This window comes from Salvelinus sp. IW2-2015, unplaced genomic scaffold, assembly GCF_002910315.2.
Source record: "Salvelinus sp. IW2-2015 unplaced genomic scaffold, ASM291031v2 Un_scaffold3089, whole genome shotgun sequence".
NCBI classification, from domain to species: Eukaryota; Metazoa; Chordata; class Actinopteri; order Salmoniformes; family Salmonidae; genus Salvelinus; species Salvelinus sp. IW2-2015.
Window position 1 is genome coordinate 80,196 of NW_019944380.1, and position 10,250 is coordinate 90,445.

The following is a 10,250-nucleotide window of genomic DNA, read 5'->3' on the forward strand; positions in this document are numbered from 1 at the left end:
AGTGTTACACGTAGGGTTCGTTCCTTACTTATGGGTCTAATCTAGCGCAAGCTTTAAGTGTTAACAGTGGTCGTTCCTACTAGTCAGAAGCACAGCCACTCCAATTGTCCCTGTCAAGTGTTAACCAGTTGGGGTCATTCCTACTAGAAAGACGGAGTATACCCCACCCTTGTCTCACAGTCCTCAAATCTCAGGTGGTTAACAGTAGGTCTCGAGAAACGAACTAGGAGAACACAGCACCCTGACAAGTGTTTAACAGTGGGTCTTGCCTCTAGGACACACCGCCTCAGTGTTAACAGTGGTCTTCCTACTAGGAACACACCAACCTCAGTGTTAACAGTGGTCTTCCTACTAGGACACACACGCTCAGTGTTAACAGTGGTCTTTCCTACTAGGACACACATCTCCAGTGGTTAAACAGTGGTCTAATCCTGCAATAGGCTACATACACCACCTCGCACAGGAAGTTACAGTGGTCTCCGTCTAGGGCACAACCTGTTAACAGGGTCTTCCTACTAGGACAGAATTAGCATACCATTTCTCAGTGCTCCTACAGTGGACTTCCCATTTAGGACACACACCACATCATTGTCGTCTAACAGTGGGGGATCTAAACACACACCCATGCAGTTCTTCCTACTAGGACACACATTCGCGTTCCCACGCTGTGCTAACAGTGGGTCTTCCCTCTCTAGGACAGCCATCTCCACACATCTCAGTGTTAACCAGTGGTCTTCCTACTAGGACACACCACCTCAGTGTTAACAGTGGTCTTCCTACTATAGGACACACACCTCAGTGTTATACAGTGGTCTTCCCTACTAGGACACACACCACCTGCTTTCAGTGGGGATGTTTACTACAGCCTCAGTGTTTAACAGTGGTTTCTAATAGGGTACACACGCACCTTCAGTGTTTTAAGTGTCACTCTACATAGACAAAGCCACCAACCAAGTCAGTAGTCTTACAGTTAAGTGTCTTAGCACTCATGGCACATTCCAACCTGTCAGTGTTAACATGGGTCTTGCCTACTTAGGACACACCCCCAACTCAGTGTTGGTAAAGTGAGGTCTTGTCCTACTAGGACAACACACCTCAGTGTAACAGTGGTCTTCCTACTAGGAACCACACACCTCAGTGTACACGTGGTCTTCCTACTAGGACCACACCACCTCAGTTGTTAACAGTGGTCTTCCTACTAGCACCACCTCAGTGTTAACAGTGGTCTCCTAGTGGACACACACAACCTCAGTGTGTTAACAGTGGTCTTCCCACTAGGACACACCACTCAGTGTTACAGTGGTCTTCCTACTAGGACACACCACCTCAGTGTTAAATATCGTATGCAGTTTTTTTATTATGCAGGTAGTAATCATATGCATATCCACTTTGCAGTAGTAGCCATTATGCGTTTTATTGTTATGCAGTAGTATAGCTGTGCAGTAGTATTGTATGCCAGTATATTATGCAGTGCCGTTAGTGCAGTAGTATCATATGGCATGTTTCGTTATGACAGTAGTTGGTTTATGCATATCAATTATGTAGTGGCATTATGCAGTCGTCATTAATGCATTATCGGTAAATGCGTAGAATTTGGTTATGTAGTACATTATGCGGTGCCGTTAGCCAGTAGTATTTGTTTGAGCAGTACACCTTATGCAGTATCGTTATGCAGTGTATTGTTATGACAGTAAAGTATTGTTATCGCAGTATCGATTATGCAGTGCCGTTATGGCAGTAGTATCAATTATGCATTTTCGTTATGCAGTAGTATTTGTTATGCAGTAGTATTGTTTATGTCAGTAGTATCTGTTATCACAGTAGTATCGTTAATTCAGTAAGGTATGTGTTAATGCGTAGTATCGTTATGCCAGTGTATTGTTATGACGTAGTTATTGTTATGCGTCTCATTTGCAAGTAGTCGTATATGCAGTAAGTATTGGTTTGCGCAGTAGTCATTCGTTATGCAGTACCACATTATGCAGTATCGTTATGCAGTTAGTATTGTTATGCAGTAGTATCTGATTATGCAGGTAGTATTGTTGATCAGTAGTATCCTGTTATGCATAGTATTGTTATGGCCAGTAGTAGTGTTATGCAGTAGTATTGTTATGCAGTAGTATGCGTTATCAGTAGTATTGTTATGCAGTAGTATTGTTAGCAGTAAGTATCGTTATGTCAGTAGTATTGTTATGCAGTAGTATTGTTTATGGCCAAGTAGTATTTTATGCAGTAGTATCGTTATGCCGTAGTATTGTTATGCAGTAGTATTGTTATGCAGTAGTATTGGGTATGCAGTACGTATTGTTATGCAGTAGTATGTTATTCCAGTAGTATTGTTATGCAGCTAGTATTGGGTTATGGCAGTATCATATTGTTATGCAGTAGTATTGTTATGCAGTAGTATTGTTATGCAGTAGTATCGTTATGCAGTAGTATTGTTATGCAGTAGTATTGTTATGCAGTATCATTATGCGGTGTCGTTATGCATTAGTAGTGTTATGCATTATCATTATGTCGTAGTATCGTTATGCAGTAGTGTTATGCGGTAATATTATGCATTATCGTTGTGCGGTATCGTTATACATTATCATTGTGCAGTGGTAACGTTGTACATTATCATTATGCATTATTGGTATGTGGTATCAATGTGCATTATGCATTATCATTATTATGCAGTAGCATTATGCAGTTTCTTTATGCAGTATCGTTCTGCAGTAGTATCATTATGCAGTATCATCCTGCAGTTGTATCGTTATGCAGTATCATTATGCAGTAGTATCATTATGCAGTAGTATCATTATGCACTGTCGTTATGCAGTATCGGTATGCAGTACCATTATGCAGTATCATTGTGCATTATCATTATGCAGTAGTATCGGTATGCAGTATCATTCTGCAGTTTCTTTATGCAGTAGTATAATTATGCAGTATCTTTTCAAATTTGTTTGCATTACTTGCTTTCGGTACTTCAGGTATGATTCAAACCCTCTCTGCATTATCTTTAAATATACATCTAATTGTACAAATCTTTTCAAAGTTGTTGCGTGACCTGATCTCATATTTCTGTACTTTAGGGATGATTCCTATTAATTGTTCCAGTTGCTGAATGATTCATTCTCTGCGTGGCCGTTTGTCTCACACTGCTGAAAACAATAACCTTCAGATTTCCTGGAAGAGCATTTCATTATACACACTAAACTGATGACAATCATGATTTCATTTAAGCTTGAAAAGTAAAAGCATTCTTTGCAAAACCCCAGGGAATACTCATATCCTGTTCAAGACTGTAGGATTTCAGTTTGCATTGGTGTCAGTCTCCAACATGTTTGTCTCTTTGGGGACGGTGTGTGATGGACAGACAGACTGGCTGTGTGTTTCTTTCTCTCTTTCCTCTGCATGTGGCTGGCGATGACTAGAGTTTGCTTTGTAGCGGGGGGTTTAAAGCCGCCTTTGGGGGGGGCGTCCACGGGCTCCTCCTCCTTCCTCCGTCCTTTCTTCTCCCTTTGCTTATCCCTCCCTGTCTTTCTTTCCTCACCTGCACACCAAGCACACTCCCTCCTATTCCCACCTGAGCACTGACACACCCCTTCCATCTGTCTTTTCCTACCCAGAATTCCCTAACAACCCGCCACCTGGGGGCCSTGAGATCCCGCAGGAGCAGCACAATGCGGGTGCCGTCATCGGGGGCATCGTAGGCGGGGTCGTCCTGTTAGCTGCGGCCGCCACCCTGCTCTTTGTATTCCTGCGCCGCCGCCAACGCACCTTCAAGGGCGACTACAGCACCAATAAACAGGTGTTTGGGAATGGCTACAGCAAGGCCGGGGGCCTGCCAGCCCACCCTCCCATCCCCAACAACCTGCAGTACCCAGACGACTCAGATGACGAGAAGAAGCCTGCCCAGATCGCTGTGACCGGAGGGTTCGAGGCAAGCGAGCGTGATTTTGACGGAGACGCGGAGGACTTGAAGAGGCCCTATTTCACGGTGGACGAAGGAGAGAGCAGAGATTACGACGAACGGACTCTTGCTTTCCAGTACGACCCCGAGCCGGAGATAACCAACGATATGGTGTCCCAAACCGATGGCTCTGTCATTTCAAAGAAAGAGTGGTATGTGTAGGGGGCAAAACACCAAACCAACCGACCGACCTCCCGTCCCACCACCTACCACACACCCTACCACCCCTACCACCCCTAACCACCCCTACCACCCTCCTACTACCCTACCTACTACCACCCTACCATCCCCTAACCACCCCTACTACCCTCCCCTACCATCCCCCTACCACCCTCCTACCAACCCCTACCATCCCCCTACACCACTACTACCATCCCCTACCATCCCCTACCACCCTCCTACCACCCCACCACACCCCATCACCCCCCTACTACCCCTACCACCCCTACTACCACCCCCTACCATCCCCCTACCACCACTACTACCATCCCCCTACCATCCCCCTACCACTCTTACCAACCCTACACCCCTACCACCCCCTACCACCCCCTACCACCCTCCTACTACCCCTACCACCCTACTACCAACCCCTACCATCCCCCCTACCACCACTACTACCATCCCCTACATCCCCCTACCACCCTACAACCCTACCATCCCACTACCACCACTACTACCATCCCACTACCACCACTACTACCATCCCCTACCACACTACTACCATCCCCTACCATCCCCCTCCACCACCCCTCACCTCCATTAGTCAACCCCATCCTGCTCTTTCATCTCAGACATTCAGTCCAGTGCCCCCGAACCTCCAACCCCATCAGAACCCAGTCAATTAAAACCAGGTTAAAAAAAGCACTAAGGAGCATGCAACAACACATCAACAACATCAAACATGTCAACAACATTACATCAACATGTCAACAACAACATTACATCATGGTGTATCGAAATTCCATTAGATGAAACTGCAAATTATACTAAACACAGTCTGTCATAGGACTCATGTGCACAACCACCATTGACTTTCAAGGCCAGACAGAAAGAGTTGATCTGGTCGCTTGGAAAATACAGGTGGATTATTGTTGTGTGTTTTCCATGATATTCTAAATGTATTCCATGTAAAGAGACTGGGAGAGATGAGGTATTTGCTGAGCACATGAAGAGTCCAACACTGGATGTATGATACATTGTATTATTATTATTCTCATCACCAATGCCTTTTTGCTATTGTTTTTTTTTATATAACTTGTTTATGTACATTATTGGGTTCAACTAGGGTAATAGGGGTCAGTGTAACTAGAGGGTACATAATAGAGGGTACAGTAACTAGAGGGTACAGTACACTAGAGGGTACAGTAACTAGAGGGTACAGTAACTAGAGGGTACAGTAATAGGGAACCAGTAACTAGGGGTACAGTAACTAGAGGTACAGTAACTAGGGGTGACAGTAAACTAGAGGGTACAGTAACTAGAGGGTATAGATAATAGGGGGTAAGTAACTAGAGGGTACAGTAACTAGAGAGGACAAGTAACTAGAGGGTAAACAGGGTAAATAGAGTACAGTACTAGAGGGTACACGTAACTAGAGGGTACAGTAACTAGAGGGTACAGTAACTAGGGGGTACAGTAACTAGAGGGTACAGTAACTAGGGGGTACAGTAACATGTAAATCAAAACAACAGGTTTATATACTGTAGATATGAGTTATCTGATTGTGTTGTTTTAAGAGAATGAGATGTATGCCCCTTCTCTCCCTGGCTTCTTATTGACTAGCAACACTACACAACAATACAAGACTGGGTTTAACCCAATGATGTATATAAACCCTGGGTTGCTGATGCATTGTATTGGCCAATGAGAAGCTTTGAAGCCAACGGTCGACTATATTGGCACTCCCTAGAATAAGTACTCCATAAGAATTAAAGGAATTCTACAGTATTTCAATTAAATGTTTCAAGGACAAAATTACATCTATTTAAGTATTTTTGTTGTTGTAGTGGGGACAGTAACGTACGTTTTTAGATGACCTGACCAAATTCACATAGAAATGTGTGTTATAGATCTGTCATTCTCATTGAAAGCAAGTCTAAGAAGCGGAAGATCTGTTCTATGTGCCCTATTTCTGTGCTTCCCGTTCTTATGTTTCGTTTTTTTGCGTCTTTTCCTTTCAGTTTTGTTCACCAGCTTCAAACAGCTGGAAATACAATCTGTTTTTGTTATGAAAAAGATGTTTCGCAGCGGTTTAGATGATACAATGATTCTCAACCAGGAAATGGTAGAGCGATTGCTGCATAGTGCATATTTTTTGTTGTTGTGATATCCAATTGGCAGTTACATGTTTGTCCCATCGCTGCCTCTCCCCTACGGACTCGGGAGAGGCAAAGGTCGAGAGCCATGCGTCCTCCGAAAAACGACCCTGCCAGCCGCACCAATGTGTCGGATAAAACACCATCCAGCTGGCGCCCGTAGTCAGCTTGCAGGCGCCCGTAGTCAGCTTGCAGGCGCCCGTAGTCAGCGTGCAGGCGCCCGTAGTCAGCGCGCAGGCGCCCGTAGTCAGCTTGCAGGCGCCCGTAGTCAGCGAGCAGGCGCCCGTAGTCAGCGAGCAGGCGCCCGCGTAGTCAGCGCGTCAGCGCCCGTAGTGCAGCCGCGCAGGCCCCGTGTCAGCGCGCGGAGGCGCGGACCCGTAAGTCAGCGACAGGCGCCGAGTCAGCGACGAGGCGCCCGTATCAGCGGGGCAAAGCGCCCCGTAGTCAGCGCGCAGGCGCCCGTAGTCAGCGCGCAGGCGCGTGATCAGCCGCGCAGGCCCGTAGTCAGCGAGCAGGCGCTAGTCAGCGCGCAGGCGCCCGTAGTCAGCGCGCAGGCGCCCGTAGTCAGCGCGCAGGCGCCCGTAGTCAGCGCGCAGGCGCCCGTAGTCAGCGTCAGCGCGCAGGCGCCCGCAGTCAGCGCGCAGGCGCCCGCAGTCAGCGCGCAGGCGCCCGCAGTCAGCGCGCAGGCGCCCGGCCCTCCACAAGGAGTTGCTAGAATGCGATGGGACAAGGAAATCCCGGCCAGCCTCATGGGTCTCCGGTCACGGCCGGCTGTGACACAACCTGGGATCGAACCCAGGTTCGTAGTGACACTTCGCGATGCAGTGTCTTAGACCGCTACGCCACTCGGGAGGCCTGCATAGTGCATCTTTAAAGGAAATATTTGTCCTTTTTTATTTTTATGTTTAGCTCACATAATATAATCAGAAAGTCTGCATTAAGGTGTCTGTTATAGAATAGATGTTGAAAAACTAATGTAGACATTAATAAATGCATTTTTATAGCTTCCTACATATTTTCTACAACAGTGGTGGAGTGGCAAGGCGCGGTGGCTTCAAAACAGCACCCCCTGTATGTAATCTAGTGTATATATAAATCATTGGTTTAACAATGTATTACAGCCCCCTGTATAGTATACTATAAGAGTACTACAGAGTGTAGTACAGAGTATACTGTAAGAGTACTACAGAGTGTAGTACAGAGTATACTATGTATTTTGGCCATGTATGTTCTAGCTGTTTTCCAAAGACATGCCTGGTGTTTATTACTCTTCAGGGTACTGAGACCTGCGGCACATGTCAACACAACAAGCCATATGGACATGGCAGTAATACATACAGGCCTAGAGGAGATGCCAGTAGATGTAGAAGGACAATGTGCCGGAATGTGCCCTAGTTTTAGTTTCAGATGCTGAGTTGTTTTGGCGCCATCTTAGTTTGGCGGCCATTTTAGCTCCCAGTGAGAAAACGGGTGAGAAGGGAGAAGGTCCTGCTGTCCTGAAGCACCCCTGTGATATATTCCCTTGTTATGGGTTGTAGCGGCGTCATGTGTTTTCAACATACAGAACAGTCATGCTTCAATTATGCTCTGAGAAATGCCATTTCATAATCTGTATCTTAAACTTGAAAGGGTTTACCTAAAGAGTTTACCTACAGGGTTTACCTAAAGAGTTTACCTACAGGGTTTACCTATTGTTTAATGACCCTCATTGTGTTATCATTGCTCTATTTTTCTTTATTCTAATTTCTGTGTGTATTAGAGAGTTTGCATTACCTTGTGATTTCCACAGAAAGTTTGTTCCATAGTGACTTTGAGTCTGTGGTGACTGTCTGACTGGGTAGAATTGGCCCTAAGGTACTATACCTCCACTCACACCACCTTCTAACAGGAGCCTCCAATGGACACAATGGACACGGGGACAATGTTAAATGTGGGTGTGCATCTCTGCCTACAGAGAGACATTTTTTAAAAGCAAAGGGAAATATGATGATACATGTTGTCTAACTGAATTTAGCCACAGATGTTTTTTCTTTCTGTTTAAATATATATATATATATATCTCAATAGTCTGGATAAGAGTCGGTCACAGTCTAGTCCAGTTGCGGCCAATATAAAATATATTTGATTTGTTTAACACTTTTTTGGGTTGCTACATGATTCCATATGTGTTATTTCATAGTTTTGATGTCTTCACTATTATTCTACAATGTTTGAAAATAGTAAAAATAAAGAAAAACCCTTGAATGAGTAGGTGTGTCCACACTTTTGACTGGTAGTGTATCTACATTGCAACATCTCTATATGGATTCAAATCAAACAATAGATTCCTCTACAGCAGAACTGACTCCTTTAGAGAGGATTGTATTAGTTGGCTTTTAAACCCACAATATCTGCTGCCAGTAGCTGCGGTCCACAGCAGAACTTTATCCTCACTTTTGATGGGCAACTTTTAAGCCACTAACAGAATATTATTATTGTGAAAAAATCTATGCAACATCTGTAACCAAGTACGAGTGGGAAATCTGTCCAGCGATGGACATCAACACATAGAGAAGCCATTCTGGCTGACTTTAAACTGGGTGACATCTTAAGCCGTATTTTATGTGAGGGTGGGTGGGGGTAGAAGTATGGATGTTTTTAGTGGTTCTCTTTTGTACAGAGAGCTAGTCTATGTGTTCACACATCAGCTCAGAGGGGAGGAGAACTCTTTGCTAGTGTCTGTAGGGAGGAGGGGTGTGGTGTGGTGGGCAGTCAGTAATTGACAAAAGTATTTCATTATGTAGAGACAAAAGACCAACTGCATCCTAAATGGCTCCCTATCATGTATAGTGCACTACTTAGAACCAGTGGACTATATAGAGAATAGGGGGCACTACTTAGAACCAGTGGACTATATAGAGAATAGGGGACACTACTTAGAATTGCACTACTTAGAAAACCAGTGGACTTTAGAGAATAGGGGGCACTACTTAGAAACCAGTGGACTATATAGAAGAATAAGGGGTGCACTACTTAGAACCAGTGGACTATATAGAGAATAGGGTGCACTACTTAGAACCAGTGGACTATATAGAGAATAGGGGACACTTAGAACCAGGGACTATATGAGAATAGGGCACACTTAGAACCAGTGACTATATAGAGAATAGGGGACACTACTTAGAACCAGTGGACTATATAGAGAATAGGGTGCACTACTTAGAACCAGTGGACTATATAGAGGATAGGGTGCATACTTAGAACCAGTGGACTATATAGAGAGAATAGGGAGCACTACTTAGAACCAGTGACTATATAGAGATAGGGTGCACTACTTAGAACCAGATGCACTATATAGAGAATAGGGTGCACTAACTTAGAACCAGTGGACTATATAGAGAATAGGGACACTACCTAGAACAGTTGACTATATAGAGAATAGGGGCACTACTTAGAACAGTGGACTATATAGAGAATAGGGTGCACTACTTAGAACCAGTGGACATATAGAGAAATGGGTGCACTACTAGAACCAGTGGACTATATAGGAGAATAGGGGGCACTACTTAGAACAGTGCACTATATTAGAGAATAGGGGAACTACTTAGAACCAGTGCACCTATATAGAGAATAGGGTGCACTATATAGAGATAGGGGACACTACTAGAACCAGTGCACTATATAGAGAATAGGGTGGACATATAGAGTAGGGCTGCACTACTTAGAACCAGTGCACTATATAGAGAATAGGGTGCACTACTTAGAACAGTGGACTATATAGAGAATAGGGTGCACTACTTGAGACCAGTGGACTATATAGAGAATAGGGGCACTACTTAGAATCAGTGGATATAGAGAATAGGGACACTACTTAGAACCAGTGACTATATAGAGAATAGGGTGCACTTATATAGAGAATAGGGGACCTACTTAGAACCAGTGCACTATATAGAGAATAGGGTGCACTACTTAGAACCAGTGCCCCACATATAAGAATA

General features: G+C 44.6%; 1 protein-coding gene and 2 long non-coding RNA genes across 3 annotated transcripts in view; 2 read left to right on the top strand and 1 right to left on the bottom strand.

The window, feature by feature from the left end:
- LOC112075322 (nectin-1-like) overlaps positions 1-4,180 on the top strand; it is a gene marked incomplete at its 5' end in the record, with an annotated part of 58,934 nt that extends 54,754 nt beyond the window's left edge. The window contains 1 exon segment of the mRNA XM_070440867.1: positions 3,615-4,180. Coding sequence (XP_070296968.1) covers positions 3,615-4,120 — 506 coding nt within the window.
- An 18-nt stretch (positions 4,181-4,198) lies between these two features.
- On the bottom strand, positions 4,199-4,665 carry LOC139025699 (uncharacterized). Its single transcript, XR_011477307.1, has 4 exons — positions 4,621-4,665; positions 4,526-4,560; positions 4,393-4,469; positions 4,199-4,223 (listed from the first exon to the last, which is right to left on the bottom strand). It is a non-coding gene; the product is annotated as an uncharacterized lncRNA (long non-coding RNA).
- On the top strand, positions 4,596-6,744 carry LOC139025698 (uncharacterized). The gene is made up of 5 exons (XR_011477306.1): positions 4,596-5,253; positions 5,284-5,354; positions 5,416-5,495; positions 5,531-6,584; positions 6,698-6,744. It is a non-coding gene; the product is annotated as an uncharacterized lncRNA (long non-coding RNA).
- The last annotated feature ends 3,506 nt before the right edge of the window (positions 6,745-10,250 follow it).